The sequence below is a fragment of the Neodiprion fabricii genome, chromosome 3 (assembly GCF_021155785.1).
Source record: "Neodiprion fabricii isolate iyNeoFabr1 chromosome 3, iyNeoFabr1.1, whole genome shotgun sequence".
In the NCBI taxonomy this organism is placed as follows: domain Eukaryota; kingdom Metazoa; phylum Arthropoda; class Insecta; order Hymenoptera; family Diprionidae; genus Neodiprion; species Neodiprion fabricii.
In genome coordinates this window covers 16,760,415-16,778,090 of record NC_060241.1, presented here as the reverse complement: position 1 = coordinate 16,778,090, position 17,676 = coordinate 16,760,415, and the positions used below count along the sequence as shown (strand labels likewise).

At 35.7% G+C, this 17,676-nt stretch overlaps 3 protein-coding genes across 8 annotated transcripts; 1 reads left to right on the top strand and 2 right to left on the bottom strand.

Annotated features, from left to right (window-relative positions):
• Positions 1 to 907: 907 nt before the first annotated feature.
• Positions 908 to 8,856, bottom strand: LOC124178589 (WW domain-binding protein 11). The gene is made up of 7 exons (XM_046562038.1): positions 8,589 to 8,856; positions 7,601 to 7,726; positions 7,396 to 7,493; positions 7,103 to 7,274; positions 5,720 to 5,976; positions 4,835 to 5,360; positions 908 to 2,112 (listed from the first exon to the last, which is right to left on the bottom strand). The coding sequence occupies exons 1-7, from the start codon at positions 8,650 to 8,652 to the stop codon at positions 1,670 to 1,672; spliced, it is 1,686 nt and encodes a 561-aa protein (XP_046417994.1). The 5' UTR covers positions 8,653 to 8,856; the 3' UTR covers positions 908 to 1,669.
• Positions 8,857 to 9,315: 459 nt separating this feature from the next.
• Positions 9,316 to 11,681, top strand: LOC124178595 (GPN-loop GTPase 3). The gene is made up of 3 exons (XM_046562052.1): positions 9,316 to 9,598; positions 10,760 to 10,956; positions 11,032 to 11,681. Exons 1-3 carry the CDS (start codon positions 9,554 to 9,556, stop codon positions 11,609 to 11,611), a joined length of 822 nt encoding a protein of 273 aa, XP_046418008.1. The 5' UTR covers positions 9,316 to 9,553; the 3' UTR covers positions 11,612 to 11,681.
• Positions 11,682 to 11,960: 279 nt separating this feature from the next.
• LOC124178591 (GPN-loop GTPase 1) lies at positions 11,961 to 17,636 on the bottom strand. 6 transcript variants are annotated; one of them, XM_046562041.1, is made up of 6 exons: positions 17,254 to 17,636; positions 17,075 to 17,165; positions 14,365 to 14,640; positions 13,213 to 13,577; positions 12,858 to 13,087; positions 11,961 to 12,439 (listed from the first exon to the last, which is right to left on the bottom strand). In XM_046562041.1, the coding sequence occupies exons 2-6, from the start codon at positions 17,118 to 17,120 to the stop codon at positions 12,091 to 12,093; spliced, it is 1,266 nt and encodes a 421-aa protein (XP_046417997.1). In that variant the 5' UTR covers positions 17,121 to 17,165; positions 17,254 to 17,636; the 3' UTR covers positions 11,961 to 12,090. The 6 variants fall into 6 exon arrangements, with proteins under 6 accessions (XP_046417997.1, XP_046417999.1, XP_046417998.1 ...); XM_046562043.1 differs by lacking the exons at positions 17,075 to 17,165; positions 17,254 to 17,636 and adding exons at positions 15,167 to 15,264; positions 15,328 to 15,427; XM_046562042.1 differs by lacking the exon at positions 17,075 to 17,165.
• Between the last annotated feature and the right edge of the window lie 40 nt (positions 17,637 to 17,676).

The window sequence follows — 17,676 nt, the reverse complement described above, 5'->3', positions numbered from 1 at the left end:
CCGTCAATAAGCCAAAAGTTGAAGTTGCGCCAACCACATATCAAAGAATGTCCTCAACGTCAAGATCAACACAATGCTGAAATGAAAATTGGATATCATATATAACTCGGCGTAACAAATTTAATTGTCACCCGCAACCCCCTGGTCCGACAGCCGCATGCTAGAGCCGGTCAGCTCCGTTCAGCTGACCTACCTCTCTCCATGGTCCGCGCTTGCCATTAACAACCCCGGACGCCAGCCAAAGTCGAGACATTACCCCTGCCGTCACGGTAGAGTCAACGCTTTCCTGCTGATGCCAGTAGTGCTCGCTATTTGCAGCTCCCAAGCAAAAATACAATAAAACATTGCTATAACTTAAAACCGCGGTTTTGAGAATTTGTTTGCTTATTCTTTGCCTATCCTCCTGTTTCCTTCCTCCAATTATATTATTCTTCCTTCCTCAATTCCTCACCTCTTTATCGATCTCTTTCCTCTATCTTCGTCTTCCCACCTGTTCCCCTATTTTTCTTCCACCGTTACTATCCCCCTCCCCTATCAACAAACGGTCATGCCATCCCGAGCGTTGACATAATTATAGGAATGAAAGATCTATAGATTAACGGTAACAAAAATTTTTCTTGACAAAAATCTGACGAATGTTGAAATAACTAGCCTAAGTGCAACTTCCTTGTTCGTAATCCTTCATTGAATCCCTCCAAGTGGTGCTCAAGTGATTAAAACAAAATTAAACTGTTAAATAAATTTGAAACATAATAAATAAAAAGAAAAACATAGAGTACTTTGGCACATTCCATATTTGGAGATAGCCAGTTGGAAGCAGAAGAAAAAGAGGAGGTAGAGGCCGGGAAAAAGAGCGTGTCGAGTCAAAGAAGGGATTAGGATGTTGCCTTTTGTATACTGATCCTTATGAGTATACGCTGTACATTCATCAATGTCCCTGAGATATATGTTTATAGGATATCGTTAATGTAGTAAGTTTTGACATTTGTAATTCGTTTAATTGAATTATTATATTTCCTCACAATATGGTACGCGAAATTGTCTTACACGAAATCATTCTACATAATTATATGCAATTATTCTATATGCATAAAGGATATAGTCACTGAAATCTATAAGAAGTTCTCTGCGCTGAATTGAATGTCCGACTTCACAGCTATGCGTGGGCACTAAGATGTATGTGGTCATGCACAATTCCATCTCATCTTGTTTATCACTACAGTTGTAGTATAAAACACAATTTTTGGGTTAAATAGTACTATGTTTTTACTAAAATAATACGAAATTTTGTCCGAAGAATCTGCACTACAAAAATTATACGTGGATTCCTTTCCATGGAGATTCTACAAAATTTATTTTTAAATCCAACTATCCTATTAATACAAATCAAAGTTTTTCATGATTCTCTTATTTTTGGAAGTAACAATTGAATTCTTTATTCAGAAAAACACTTGAGTTTGTGACTAATATCAATGATTATATTGTAGGAAAGTACCTCCACAATTATACGTGTTTAAGTTGATAAATTACGTAGATATATGTGCAAGGTCGTTTTGCGTGGAATGATCTAGTTCAGAATAACCATATGTGGAACAATTTTGTATAGGATCAGCCTGTATACCTTGGTGCATGCTTGGACATAATTAATATAAATACAGAGATTGATTTTTCAAAGCAATCCTTCCATTTCTTGCATAAACTGCATGTAAGCGTCATCTTTTGTTTTGGGTTGCAACAGTCTTTGAGGTTGGTTCTCAGGAAGTCTGTCAGGCATCTTGGGTAAAGAACTAGGTTTCTTCTTATCATCTCGTTTGACTCTAAGCGAAGTTGGTAGAAAACGGGTGATATCTGCAGCTAGATTTCTAATTTGGGGTTTAGCTTCAATTGTACTCAAGCCTTTTCCATCCTTATCTTTTCTGTTAATCAGTTGTGGAGCAGCTGATAATACGTTCGGAGTTTTAGGCTGAGATCCTGGAGCTGTTTGAGTTTGAATTTGGGAATTCGCTATATTGGCCAAGCTAGTCATATTTGCGATTTGCATTTGTGGCGGAGGCATTCTTGGCATGCCAGGAGGTCCTGGTCGAAGTAATCGAGGCATACCAGGTGGTGGACCTGAAAGTAAAGTATTAATTTATATCAGCCTACAAGCAAATTATTTCATCACTGTAATGGGACCGTGAAACGAATGCAACATTTTCACACATACCGAAATACATTTACAAGTATTTCGAAACTCGTACGATGAATCAATCCATTTCAAGTACTTTAGTTGAATTAAGCTTTTTCAATTCGTTTCTCTGATTGTGAGATGTGTATTTTCTACTCATCTATCTGAGATACACATACTTCATTAGGACCCGTCGATGGGACTTCAATATACTTCGGTGGAAAATTTGTAAGCCTACAAACTTCCACCTCAGATGCGCTTTGACCCCAGAAAACATTACTGAATAAAACGTTTTTCTTTTGTTCTTGACATATAAACAACTCAAATACAATTCTTTCAATTGTGAAGAAAAATAATTCAGTAGAAAACATTGTGAGTCGACTACGATACACTTCTAAACTATCATCAAACAATTGAAAATATAATATGGGGCCTATTTTGAGCGTGAACATTTTGTTTTTGAAACTGCAGTAAACCAACTTCACTTAGGTGCATCTGATAGTTAGACCTCTCAGCTACCTTACTTGTTTAAAGTTGCCAATTTGTTTTCAGATTGATTGTGAGAATAGCTAGCTGCGTATATACACACGTGCTATAAGTGTGTGTGCGATCCGTCTACGTATACGACAATCAGCTATTTGGGTTTTCCCGTGTACTGAGGTAACCCGTATGTATGTATGTATTCAGTATTACCAGTACATTTCTTTGTCTGTAAAGTGTGCAACTAGCATATAATGGGAAGCATTTTCTGCCAAGGTGTGTAGTCCATGCGCACTGGCTATGTGTGCATTCATTTGCAAGCTGTTCCAAGGCTATTCTATTAACATTTTATGTTAACTTCAGGCTCGTTTGTAGCTAACCACGACCATTTCACTCACAATAATTGTATGCAATGTCCCATTTCCATCCAACAAATACTCGAAATGTTTCTTAATAAAGAAGAATTTAGGGATCAAAACCATTCATAGGTGTACATGTGATTTAAATATCCCTAAGATGGTCCATCAACAGCCTTGACTGTTGTAATTACATAATTTCAATTCGATACTTGACACGAGAGAGTTTGATATCTGATGCCCCGGCATTGAGTGAGTTGGCTCCCCTACTGTGCAGCAGAAAATATTGCTGCTGCGGTATGATTTTCGCGATAAATAGGAATCAAATGTTTTGCTCAGTTGATCATTCAGCTTTCTCATTTTCACTGTTCCATTTTCGTGTAGACATGAACGAAATACGGTAAGGTTTTCACGGGTTGAGAGAAAATATATTCTGTTTTAATTATTCAGCAGTTTTAGAGTAGAATTGATAGAGAAGGCGATTATTGTATATTATGTCTCATTATTTCAGCACAATCTGTAGCGCGATCTGGAACCTTGGTCTTCCAAGGTGTAAAATATAGACTTCCTGTGAAAAGATCACAGGAAGTCTATATTTTGTCGCTGTATGAATGCGAGTGTTCGAAAAGGTTTTCACTTCATTTAATTTATGTTACTAAAAGTAAGTGAATCATTCCAAATCAAATGAATCAGGGTGGTGACAGAAAGTGAAGTACAATATAGTCTGATATTTCCCTGATATGCGGAGCCCATTTTTCCAAAATTCCCCATCTGTTATCGTTTGTCACCACCATTCTGCCATGCTTCAGAAATGGTCACATAAAGGTTGTTTAAGATCACTTATAGAAATTGCTATAACTGAAATAAGCAGATTTTACATCCGTGTGCAAATGGAACAATTCAATACCCAACAAAATAACTCTAATTGGATGTGAAATATTTAATTTGTCCCTAGTTCTGCCTATGATCACGATGCCTCAAATAAAATAATTTTCACTAATAAGTTAGCGATATCTCTCCAAGATTTTCCTAAGTTTTCTAGGGTCTCAAAACTTCCAGATTTCTCAGTTCTGCTGCTATCTTAAAATGGTATATGTTTTTTAATTCATTTCAACACATATGTGCGTCAAATATATTTTTACACCTCGGTTTGCAGGCGTAAAACAACATTTCACCCACACGTATGCATAAAATGAAAAATATTCAAAACAGTTTTTTGAACGCGATAGTATAAAAGGTAAGTGACAAACTTCACAAATATATCGCCTTATTTTCTTAACACCCTCCCTATCCTAATGCTTTCTCAGAAAAACGAAAAATACGTCCTAGTGCTCAGCACTGAGTAGTTTATACGTGACGATTAGTGTAGATAACAACACTGAAGCTTAAACAAGTGTTTTAAGTTTCTGTACACAGTATAAACAGTAGCGATTTTCATTATTGAGTACTATTATATAATTTTTTTTGTATATATATTTTTTATAATCAAATATTTTACGTTGAGGGGGACCCCGCACCATTCGACCCCCGGCCCCCTGGACCCCACTGTGATACAGAGGGGTTTGTCAAAATTCGGCTTTTCCAAGATCTTTGGACACGGGGACTATATGACTGTAGACGATTTTACATCCACAGTGTCAAAAAATAACATTAGCAAGTTGACAGTCTTGTGTGATGATCACACAGCACTATGGCCAGCTTTGTCGATCACTCGTGCACGGCGATTACTACTCGGGCGTAAAATTCAATTTTACACTCTTGATTCACAAAGTACTATTCTATGCCTATGTCGTGATGCCGATTTTAAAAAGAAAACCTGTGATTTGCTTACCTGGTGGTAGCCTAAGTCCAATACGTGGCGGAGGTGGTGGCGGCATCCGAAGAGCGTGCATAGGCGGTGGTGGAGGACGATAAAGGAGTGGCGGTGGTGGAAGGCCGAGGGGTGGGAGTGAATGTTGATGTGGATGCTGAGGATGATGTGGATTGTGTGGTGGCGGATGATCCATTAATCCGGGAGGTTCGATGTTATCATCCTGGTCAGATTTTCCATTGGAATTGTTTTTGGAATTAGTATCGGCATCCAGCAATGTTAACCGTGCACTCAAATCCTGTGCTCTTTCTGTTTCTCTTTTCTTATGCACAACTTCCATTTCCCGCATAAACTGATCGATATCTTGTCCAGCCATTGCCAACATTTTCTGCTGCAGAGTTGTCGGCTTTACCTGTGACGTTTCCTTTTCCTTTTCTTTCTCAATTTCTCTTTCTTTAACTTTTTCTCTGGTTTCTAATTCCATCTTTTTATCCTCCTTGTCATCAGCAAAACGAATTGTTCTTGATTTGAGGGTCGAATCTTTATTCTGTCAAAAAAGCATGAGTCTTTATTAAGTCATGAAAGTATAAAAATGAAATGACTTGTAACGAAATTTGAACATGAGAATCAGATGATTTTGATGTTACTTCCATCAACTTTTCACACTTGAAAACATTGAGGTAGTTTAGCCATAATCTGGTTTATGATAAAAAAAAATTTTATGTTTTTGCACATCAAAGCTGAGCAGTTGGTTATTATGTAACCAAAGTTTCCCTATTGACCTAATTAGAAGAATAAAATATGAAAAATCTCATTTTATTGTGGGTCTTTTGACATGTGCCATTTTCTATATAATTGAAGCACTAAATATAGATTTAAAGCACTTGCAATTAGCGAGAAAGTTACCTTTTCAGCCGATTCTTCGTCGTCGCTAGATAAATCTGGTGGAGGAAACGGTGGCACTCCTGGAGGTTCTTTGTTGAGTGGTAGTAAGGGAGTGGCTGACATAGCTGATGAATAGGCACTAGTTTTTTTCAATATACTTTGTGGTATAGGAATATTTATCAGAGGATGATGATGGGGCATAAAATGAGAATGGGCAGGATAAAGATGTGTAGTTGGTTGTGGCATCTCAGGTAATGGAATCTGAGATGTCAAAGCTCCTGAAACAAACCAATAACCCATTAGGGGGATTTAAACAACTTAAAAGGGTGCATGTTATCGAATGTCAAGTTTAAACCAGTTTGGTCAGATCCTGCCCCATGCGCCGACCACTTTACTCACTCCAGGTTACCGAACGAGTCTTGTAGCAGGGCAGACCTAGTTACAGCTGACAAGGCTACCCAGCTACTGAAACTTAACGTTTACTTGCAAACCTAACAGTTGGATTCGAACTGTCGAGCGTCAATCGTTACAAAGTAGTGGGTGAATTGGAACTTGTGAAATTTCAAGTAAGAGATAATGAGACTGCAATATTCATATTATTTGACCTATGAATCCTGTTACAAAGCATGGACAATGTACGAAATTATAGGTACGAGCTTAGTAGCAAGCCCCGCTATCTCCACCCAACCCCCACTCCGCCCAACGCTGTGTTCATCTCTCGCTGGACAGAGTATAGTTGAGGATCCTCCCTTTGAATATTGAATGACGACAAGATCACTTATGCTACATTCGTGATATCTTCTCAGACACGATGAACAACTTATCATTAAAAGATTAGAAATTATAATTTTACAAAATCTACGCGAGTACATGTAACATAGCCATATTAACGAAGATTCAAAAACAAGCCATCATCTCAGCATGACCTTTTCTTATTAACTGAACTCTGCACAGTATCCAATGATATATCGAATGGAACACTCAAATGCTCGAAGCAGTACAGTATTTTTAACAAGCTATTATAATGAGTAATTGACTACTTGTTTTTGTTACACATTTCAAAAGTAATTTTGAAATTCGGAAATTTTCAATTTTATTTTAGTCACCCTGTACAAAAGTTAGTTGAGAATGAAAATTGCCTTTAAAACAGATATAGCAGAAGTAATCAGCATTCACTTCTTACTCTTGATTGCTCTGCAATTTGCTAAACTTCTGGTTTGGTGTTAAGTTTCATATTTTTAGAAAATTTTCTGTTAGATTTGTGCATTAATTGATACCTTACAGTGAGGAAAACAAATATATTGTCTGACTAATGAGCGTGAGAATGATGCTGCTACATTTTTTAAGTATGTACATAATATTACAAGTAATTGCTTAGATATAATAAGAATATTAAATCCATACCAGAATAAATCCGCGTAACATCACCACCAGCTGAAGGAAGTGGGATTTCATCAACTTGGACCTGCTGTGCATGCCTCACAGCCTCAAAATAGGTGACCAAATCGATTCTTCGTCGTTCATATTGAATCAATTGTTCTTTTAATTCAGTCCATTTTTCTTGATCATCCTTTGCCTGTTAGTAGTAACCAGATTTAGAAAGTTGTTTGGTCAAAAATTTGATGATTTTGGCATCTAGCTGTGCTGGTTATTGTTAGTGAATAACCACATATATGAATAAATCAAGATTTACTTACATACATTTTTAAGACTCTGTCTAGGGTTTCTTTGAGCTTTTTTCGTTTGTCTTTGAGAACTTTTTCATTTAAAGGTGGAGGCTGCAGAACATTGTATTCTGTAGAAAACAGAAAATTGAGGTACATGAGCAGATGAAACCATGAGTTGAAATAAAATCAGAACTACGTAAGTTGTGAGCCATAGGAGAAATATTTCTCAACTTACCCATCTGATCTATTTTTTCCATCTCCTCAATAATTTGAGCTGGGTCTTTGCCCTTCAATACAGCAGCTCTTACCAGTTGACGTTGCTTCTTGTTTTTTTTTAGTTCTTTCTTACGTGCTTCTTTACCTGTAATAAATAATCAATATTTCATTTTTCAAAGTACAGAGGGTTGGAAAAAATAGGACCTCAGGAAAAGTTAGTACGTTTAGTTTTTCTTTACATACATATATGTGGAAGATGAGAAAATTTAGCTTAGTCTCTTTCAACTTTTCTAAAACTAAACCCATTTGTTATTGATGACTGATTATAATGGAAGAACAAACCAGCATTTATGAACCTTAAGAGTATAATTAAACGTTTCCAAGAAAATAAGTTACAAGCATTCTGTTTATTTTTGTACGCATGTTTCGCACAGGTTTGACAACTACTTGACAAAAGATTTGTACTTGGTTTTTTTCAAATAATTCAGTTACTTCCGCAAAGATCTTATTTCCTATTTTGGGACGTTAACAATCCTGGGAGCAGAATAATTAACTTCCAAACTAATCAAAGTAAGATGCATTGAATGATCAAGGTATGCAGTGTCAAGACACAAGCGAGTGCAATCAGAGGGATTAGCTACACAAGTGAGCAGAAATTTGCAGTAGCCTTTGTTGCAATTAACCGTGATGTAGTATGCAGCATTATTTGATACAAATAAAGATTAGTGCAGTTAGCTGGTAAGTGGTTGCTAACCTGAGCTTCAGAGTCATTACGACTCCATATCAGCAAAGTTTATTAGCCAATGGTTTAGTCGCATATCTTTAACCGTTTCTATACATTGAACAATTACAAAATCACATTTTGACCACTTGCAGAAAATATGTGTAACCATCCATAAACAGAAAAGAACAATGAATTACTTCCACATTTAGGTTGAGTGAAGAACATTAAATTGAATTGAAGTAGGTTAGGTTGAGTCAGAGTTATAGGTTATAATTCTACTCACGAGCTTGGTCTGTGGGATTCATGTATTTTCCACTTTTCGTGGTATTTATCGATCTTCGACCCATATTTGATTATTTTTTAATACACACTTCACAATTAGTGGAACTAGACTTCGTTATATTAACAAACTCTATTACTTTAATCACGATCTGCAGCACAAGTCTGATGCTCGGTGCTCCATCAGTGCTGCCACATATCTTTGGGTATGTTCCGACATACACTGCGAGCACTGTTCAGTGCTCTTACTGGAGAGAAATTCGTTCCGTTATAGACTGACAGCAGCCTAGAGAGCTGACAGTCAGTCGCGGTATCCTAGGGAAATATATGATGTCATAAATCGTCGTCATTTTTCTACTGTGAACACTGGTTCTAATTCAGGCAGCCAATTGTAGATGATTGCAGAGTTTGCATCACGCTTGTGTGAATTTCAAAGGTAAATATCAAATATAAAATGAAAATATATTTGAATGAGTACAAATTGAATAGATCTTGAATTATTAGAAATGCATTAATTAATGTATAGGAATGGGAAATTACAATATTAAACAGGAAACATTCAAGTTACCTTTTCGAGCACAATAGAGATTTATGACTCGTTCGCTTCATCTATTTAGAATTCTGCACTGTTGGTAGCATGTAAATAATTACCATTCAGCTTCCCGTTTTCGACCGCAGCGCCGTCTGGATTCCTCCCAGCGCAAAATGATGGTGAAATTTAAGGTACTTAAAACCTGTATCCGAGAACCGGACCGATTTCTAGCATCGTGTCAACACGTTTGAGACACTGCTTTCAAGTGGCACGTGGTTGTCATAATTTATATACAAAATGCGATGTTCGAGTACTGAAAAGAAGACGAAAACCAGCACAACCGTAGTGCAACAGAAAAAATCGGTTGGAGAACATTAAAAATTTATCCCGATAATTCGATATTTTGATTAACAACGTGTTAATAATTGCATGCAAATATGAGATATGCCCAACTGGTTATGGGGCCCGCTGGCTGCGGAAAGGTAAATATGTACGAAGTGTGTATTAGCACTACAGAATGAATCTTCACGGCACTTCGCACATGCCGAAAGTTCAAGTGTACCATATTTTTGGCAAAAAATTTCAGTGTCTGAACAATTTTTCGAGGCACGCTCAAATTGAGTGACAAAGGTTAGATAAACTTTGGCTTCTGTTTAGACATCCACTCTACTCTACTGATGTTTTACCAAATGGCGATGTCTACAATCACAGTCTAGACGGATTTAACAAACTTTATTCTAACAAAAATTTAACTCATGATCTGATGTGGTAGATTTTTTAAACTTGTTTCACTAACTTTGGCATTGTCTAACCTCAAAGTTAGTGTCAGCTCAGGATAGTTTTTGTGATTCATTCTGATAAAATGGACAATTAGATTTTCTGAAAAATGATGAGGTATCTCCTGTTGAGGTAAACCTGTTAATCAGCACGCTGGAAATTAGTATGGATAATATGAGGTTTTTAAAAGATTTCCAAAGAGTTTTGATGTTCAGCATTTGATCTCTTAACAATGTTGAAAAGATGGGTGATTTAATCAATACTTCACTATTTATATGATTACTGAACAGTCGATGAATATATAATTTGATAAGTTCCAAACATGCACACTTCTTGCAATAAAATTAAAGAAAAGTCATTAAATTTCGAGACACCAACCTCCTTAAGAGTGTGCCCTGTTTGATTTCCGACGTTGATATATATATCTGCAAATATCGAAGCCCACGTATCTCAATCGCAAAAAAGAGCTTAAAGGCTTCATCCTATACGCAATTCTGAACAAAAACCCCCCAACGCATTTCCATTTGACGCAGGAATAAAGAAATGGCACAGATTTTACAAAATCGGAAAAGTAAATTCGTTGAATTCATGCAATTTCTGTATTTCTTCGTCAAATGAAAATGGATTAGAGTGTTTTTGTTCAGAATTGTGTATAGAATGGGACTGTTAAGCCTTTTTTTGCATTAGAGATATGTGGGCTTCAATATTTGGAAATGCATACATCAGCGTCGAAATTAACTAGGACACCCTCTTAAGCAGTCAATGTTATATTTGTTGAATGCATTAGCCAGATATCTGATACTATTACCAGAAACAAATAAATAACCTAAGTTGTATATTGATGAGTCTGTAATTATGTCTTACAGTCTACATATTGTTCCACTATGGTACAACATGCTACTGATGAAAAGAAGGTCATAGAAGTGGTGAATTTGGACCCAGCAGCTGAGTACTTCGACTATGAGCCTCTGGTAGACATACGAGAATTAATTCACTTAGATGATGCCATGGAGGATCAAGAGTTGAAGTTTGGTCCTAATGGTGGCCTTGTGTTCTGTATGGAGTGAGTGTCTATGTGATTATTTTTTTCATTTAACTTTTTACTTCACTTTTGTAACCCGAAATATTGATTTATTAGATACCTACTTGAGAATTCGAAGTGGCTGGAGGAACAATTAGGTGACGTGGATGAGGACTACATAATTTTCGATTGCCCTGGTCAAATAGAACTGTATACGCATATGACGGTGATACGTCAGCTTGTCGACATGCTGCAGAATATTAATTTCCGAATTTGCGGTGTGTTTTTATTGGACAGTCAGTTTATGGTAGACGGTTCGAAGTTTCTGTCGGGCACAATGGCAGCCCTTAGCGTGATGATTAATTTAGAACTTCCACACATCAACATTCTCACTAAAATGGACTTGCTCTCAAAAGGAGCAAGGAAACAGTTGGACAGATACCTAGAACCAGATCCACATAGCTTGTTGGCTGATATGGAAAAGGGTCACTGGAACCAAAAGTATAGAAATCTCACTGAAGCTCTTGGAAGATTAATCGAGGACTACAGCTTAGTTAGATTTTATCCACTCAATATCAAAGACGAAGAAAATATTGCTGACATAAGGCTGACTATTGATAATATCATCCAATATGGTGAGGAAGCTGATGTCAAAATGAAGGACTTCGACGAGCCAGAGCAAGATGATGGTGATTAACATAAACCATCTAATCCATTCATGTAAATAAAACTATTTTTTTCAAATAATAAATTGTCTTTACACGTCAGTACCATGTGTTTCATTCGCTACAACGATGTGTCAAGTGAAGAGCTTCCCTCACGATTTTTGGCTTCTCAAACTGAACACATGTCAGTTGTTGTTTTCTGTAGTCTTGAAGCTTATTTCAGTGCAGACTACTCTGTCAAAGCAAATGTTCAATACAAACCACTGCATCATTTTACAGACTGTTTATGACTATAACCTAGTTATGTATACTTGTTTAAAATTATTACCGTCAATTTTAAAGTTGTTTTAGGTATTTTAGAATGGATTTCCATCGACCAAATTGATAGGTATTAAAGTTTATTTTTGTACAAAGATTTTCATGGTACAAGGGCCATAAACATTTGGTATCAATGAATTTTATGATCAACCAACTTTATTCTCGAATGGTGTATTCTATGATGAGAAATATGTCAGCCTCCTTTGCTGGTACTCGGTTCACTTTTTTGCAACTTCGCTCGTCTGTCCTGTTCGGCTTTTTGTTTTGCAAGAAAAGTTTTAAAAGATTCTGCCTCTTTTCGTTCATCCTCGTCCACTCCTGGATCTCCAGAATTCTCTTCGCCTTCTTCATCATCGCTAGACTCGTTGGCTGGGTGTTTCAGATAGATATCTGCTATCTCACGGCCAACATTAACTGTACTGACCAATGGAACAACATCGCCTGAACCTTCCGCAGCTGCCTTTTTCAATTGTGCTTTCCTTGCTTCTTCCTGTGCTTTTGCATTCTCCACGCGGATTCTCTCCCAATCTTTCTTGTAGTCTCTGGAACATTCGTTATTTAGTATAGTATACTATTTAGTATAGAAAGTACACAATAAACGAAATACTTATGAAGGTGTAGTTCGTAATTTTAATGGCTAAATTCTCTTTCCTACACATCCATTACGTGAACGTTTCCAATTTCAATCTCATAAATATTTCTCAACAATTTTGATAATCTTATCAATCAGAAGTTGAATGGTACCCGTTGAAATATAAAGTAGGGTAATGTTAGTTTCGAGTTCAGAATATCTTTTAAACGAATTAAGTGAAATATTGGCTTAAATAACGTTGCAAATGAGTGAAATATTACATTATAGCCAAGTTTTAATGCAAAGGATGAATAGTCGAGAATTTTCTCACGTTTCTGTCAAAAGCCGTGAATTTGTGAGAATTTTTAAACATTTCAGTACAAAATTACGTTTCATATTCTTTGGCCGCTTCTTCAATCAGCTTGAAGAAGCGGGGAACTCCATCCCCGGTCAATGCCGAGACACCACAACTGCGCAGGTGACAATAGAATTCGTCAAGTGCTAGTGCCAAACTGCGTGTCAAGTTACTTATGTAGCTAGTCTCTGATTCCAAGGCTTCTTGGAACGATTCAAAATCTTGCATCCAATCCACTGCATAGCTGTGCTCAACAACATCTATCTGTAACCATAAAATCTCAAATGAAATCTACTAATCGAGTGTTGATGAAGTGTACATGCATTGAAAACTGCAAAATTTGTACTTATCAACGATTACTTGAATTATTTGTATTTTTCTCAATTTACCTTATTCATTGCTATAACGAATGGAAGTCTGGTCTTGTAAAGAATAGAACATGCATATAGCATATTCGACATAAAGGTAACTGGGCTGACGCTCCTCACAGTATCCATGACATAGACAATCACAGTTGGAAATTCAGAAGCCAATGCCTCAGTTATGATCGTACCGCTGGCTGACCAAGTGAAAACCTCTATTTGACCAGGAGTATCCAATATAACAAATTCGTGTTCTTCTCCTGCCTTTTCAATCAGTTTTATCACCTGGTCAAATTTTGTTGAGAATAAATTCAGTGCCGTAACAATACCACCGTTTGGGCCCAACCCATACTGCTTCATGACCTCCTTGTAGTTGACCGTGTCTCTAATGTCTGAAAAAATGGTTGACTTATCGAGCAACTATTGAACATCTTAAGACGGCCGCAGACACATAATGATGGTCGCCGATCCATCCCCTATCTTGCTTCATACAACCCTAACGGCTCATGAGAACCAACTCTATCACATATGGCGAGTGTTCGTAGTGATTATTATTAATATTATTATTATGTTATTCTTGTCCCGAATTGTTGCATTTATCTTTATTAAAAAGTTTATTGAGGAGATATATACAAGTAGATGGCTAGAATTTCGGGAATTTATATCTCAACAAACAATTATGCAATTTGATTAAGATTCGTTTCATTCAAATGTCTGCAGATTAAGTTCCATCAACGTTTTCTCTGTTAAAATCAGACAATAGGAAAGATTGTTATTCACATTAGGATAAACCGTTTTGCTCGGTGACACGTTTTTCAGTTCCCATGATGTCGCAGAAACAGCTCGACTGATTTGTATCAAATGAGGATAGATTATTCTTGGATAATTTATCCTCTTTGCCACGACTCTACTTTTCTTTTGAAAATTTTCATATTTTTTTGTTAATTGAATTAAAACAAAAAGGTTTAAATTTAGCACGAAAAATCAAATTTCTTGTCATGATATTAAGAATTCTAAGTTTTACAGTTTTTATAGGATTTTATAAGCATTGGAACTTTCTTTCACAACTTTCAGACATGGTATGAAACATAGGATTTTCACAAAATTCAATATATATCACAATTTCAAAATTACCATGGAATTGTACAGCAAACTCAATGTAACTAGAACTGAGCTCACCTATATTGGCTGGGTAAGGGACTTCGGAACAAGCCGGATCCAGATTGATAACATATGGTTTACCAGTGTTATACAAAGTGGACGTGATTTTTTTGACAAAAGTTGTTTTTCCTGAACCAGCCATTCCAAGGACGACTATACAAGTTGGCTTTCGCCTTGCACCTGGAATTGGCTGTGTGGTTGACGCATTTTTAACATCAATTTCCATGTCATCATTGCCATCTCCTTGTTTTTCACTTTCGGTTACAGTGTCAGTCTTGAACATATTGGCTAATTCTGAAACAAAAAATGGTAAAAGTCATCACAGAAATCGTATCTAAAACCACAAATAATTTTTCGCAAATCTGCAATTCCACACTTAATTAAAGTAAAATGCGATTGAAGCTTAACGACGTTAAATTTCACTGTGTTATTGAAAATTTCCAGGTATACATTTGGAAATCCACTTCAAATTCCCATAGGTTTGGAGACATCGGACACAATCTTATCGGGATTTGAAATAGATTTCAAATGATTCCTTCGGGTGATCTAGAATCTTTTAGAATGCCAGATAAGATTCCCATGGCTAAAGAAATTTAAAGCTACCTAGACAAGCTTAAATTGTAGGAAAATGCTAGTCCAATTTCGAGCTTTGGAGGTTGGACATAATAAAAGAATCAGAGGTTAGGATTTTTTTGCGTTGAATTTTTTTACGATTAATTTGTCAAGAGGTTCTTACAATCCAACGCATTATTATTGGCTACTTGTATCTCGACGTTTTACACCGACAAATAACACGTTATTAATCAAACCTAATACGTACAAAAGGAGTTATTGTAAATATTGACGAGACTCGAAAGATACCGGTACGTCCTCAATCAAAAATTGTGTAACTCAGGCCTGGAAAGCTCAGAGTCCTCACTGAAATGTATAATATATCAGTGCTTTTATGTATTTTTAGGAAATTATCTATTAAGTCTCTACCTGTTATTTTCTTCGAATTCGACAAGCGTGTCAATTGGGAAACTGTTGTTCAACTCTAGATATAGGTATCTTATTCTAGGTGGTCTTCGGATACGCTATCTAGTGACCAAATTCAACATCTAACCGTGAGCGCGTAGCTCGAATTGCTAACAGCTGATTATGTATTTGTTTATGTGGAAATGTTAATATTATTTTTTAGTTTTTCGATTAATAATTAAGATTTAAAAAGTGAATAGTCGATCCAAGTCATTGTTTTGATTATGGAATTCCCTGCGCGAAAAAATAAAAGTAACGTGTATTGCTGTGTGTTTGATTGTCAATGTAAAGCTTATGGTGATGAAAAAATCAAGTTTTTTCATCTTCCACATCCCAATAAAGATTTCGTCGATAGAATCAACAACTTTGGTGATAAATACAAAAGCGATAGTCGCGTAGCTTGGATCAGTGTTGAGAATTGGAAAAAGTGTAATGACCAGTATAAGATCTTTTCACTCCATTTTAACAAAGACAATTTTTACCATCATGTAATAGCTGTTGGTTCGACTCATTCTTAACTTAAGAAAATAAGTGTTCCTTCTCAAAATATTCCTCCAGGATCAACTACAAAATATACTCGTCATGTAAGCTCTAGAGAAGAAAGAATACGTAGGAGATCACTTATAAACAAGGTACTGACAGCTGAAGGTACTGAAGAATTGAGTCTTGATAAAAAAAAAAGGAGAGGACATTTTATTTCAATTATTTTTATAGATTTAAAATCATCGAATACAATAGCATCAGGTGAGCAACCGAGCTAAGGATTATTGTGTGCAATAATAAGACTGCATTCAACAACTTTGAACTGTGTGGAATTTTCATAAAGCTCACGTGCTGTGGGTTCATTTTAAACCATGTCTAGTATAAGTATTACTTATCACAGTTGGATAAAAATACTTTAATGATTTGTACTACCAATCGAGTTCTTATTTTTACTATAAGTAAATAATCTATAGCTTGGATCACTTCCTGTAATTCTAAATTGTCTTTCTTTCTCCCAACTCAATAAAATTCAGTAGTTGAGCAACTCCATTTAATATTGTTCGACTATTTTCTTACAGCAGTCCTGAAGAGGATTAACATCAATTTTTTCTAGTTTATCGAGGAAGACTGAGGACTTTTGATTACTAAAAACAGCTAGAATTCTTCCTGAACAAATGATAGCACTATTGTTATTGCTTGAAACTTGGATATACTCATGTCTTGTAATTCTGTAAATAAAACAGAAAGAGAGAAAAGAATATTATAAAATAAAAACACAACATCATTGAAATTGTGAAATAATTTATTAATAATAATTTCATAATTAGATTTGACAAAAAAGCGTAATGTTTTTAAAAATCAATTTATGTAGCAATTTAATACTCTTTCATAAAACATGATTATTTGTAAAACATGCAATCAGGCTTTGAAAAAATATGTAATACAAATATTAGGAATTTGTAATAGTGATATATGTGTAAAAAAATCAGGTTAAAAATTGATGATAAAAATGTAAGAATAAAATGTCAGCGTAAAATTTACACGTGTAAAGCTACAGCAAAAAATTGTACTTCTTGCTTTTCAGACAGCTGTAAATTTTCATTAAAATCCATCGATTCGGTGTTGTTAACATCTTCAGCTTAAATTTCTTTTGTTCCCTTATATTTTAGGCATGGAAATTTTTTTTTTTTCGCCGATAAAAGACACTCATGTTCATGTAATGGCTTGCCTTCATATTTTTCTAATGAAGATTCATGAGGCCAATCCATACACATTTTTTATGAGTGCAAGTAATCATTGGCAAGCTCTTCAAATCATTGCTGTAAAAATAAAAATCGATTTTAATAAATTAATTGTTGGAAAAATAAAATAACTGTTATAGGTTATGAATGTGACAAAATATCTTACCGGTTGCAATGGAGTAATACTGCGACATGTTTACGAATGACCTGCCTTATAAGAAGAACTCATTCCAATTATTCGACCGTCGTTTATTATTTGACCAGTTATTTCATAGGGATTATTTTTAATATAATGAATATGTAATGTTTGTAAACAAAAAGCTAAAACACTTATAACATTGCAACCACTGATTGGTACTTGTCCACATTTTATCACGTGTCCAGCATTTAAAACCCTCACCTCCAATGAAGTTTTTATTGCTTGGCTTTGTGGGCTTTGTGCAAGCAAATTCACAAATTTCTTGTAGACAAAGTTTCATTTTATACATTAAAATTACAAAAACAAAATCACCCGATACTGCGTTACGTACAGCATAACTTACTAACTCTAGTGCATATTTTCACCGCTTGGTGCAATTTTATAGTTAGG

Bases quoted from the DNA above. Each gene is read 5' to 3' on its own strand.
- LOC124178589 (XM_046562038.1), bottom strand. From the start codon at position 8,652: ATGGGTCGAAGATCGATAAATACCACGAAAAGTGGAAAATACATGAAT. The intron at 7,727-8,588 runs GTGAGTAGAATT...TATTTATTACAG, and splicing joins GAATCCCACAGACCAAGCTC to GTAAAGAAGCACGTAAGAAA. The intron at 2,113-4,834 runs GTAAGCAAATCA...CTTTACTTTCAG, and splicing joins TGGACTTAGGCTACCACCAG to GTCCACCACCTGGTATGCCT.
- LOC124178595 (XM_046562052.1), top strand. From the start codon at position 9,554: ATGAGATATGCCCAACTGGTTATGGGGCCCGCTGGCTGCGGAAAG. The intron at 9,599-10,759 runs GTAAATATGTAC...TATGTCTTACAG, and splicing joins GGCCCGCTGGCTGCGGAAAG to TCTACATATTGTTCCACTAT. The intron at 10,957-11,031 runs GTGAGTGTCTAT...TTGATTTATTAG, and splicing joins GGCCTTGTGTTCTGTATGGA to ATACCTACTTGAGAATTCGA.
- LOC124178591 (XM_046562040.1), bottom strand. From the start codon at position 17,575: ATGTATAAAATGAAACTTTGTCTACAAGAAATTTGTGAATTTGCTTGC. The intron at 13,578-14,364 runs GTGAGCTCAGTT...CCATTTTTTCAG, and splicing joins CCCTTACCCAGCCAATATAG to ACATTAGAGACACGGTCAAC. The intron at 12,440-12,857 runs GTAATTTTGTAC...CGAATGTTCCAG, and splicing joins GCGGCCAAAGAATATGAAAC to AGACTACAAGAAAGATTGGG.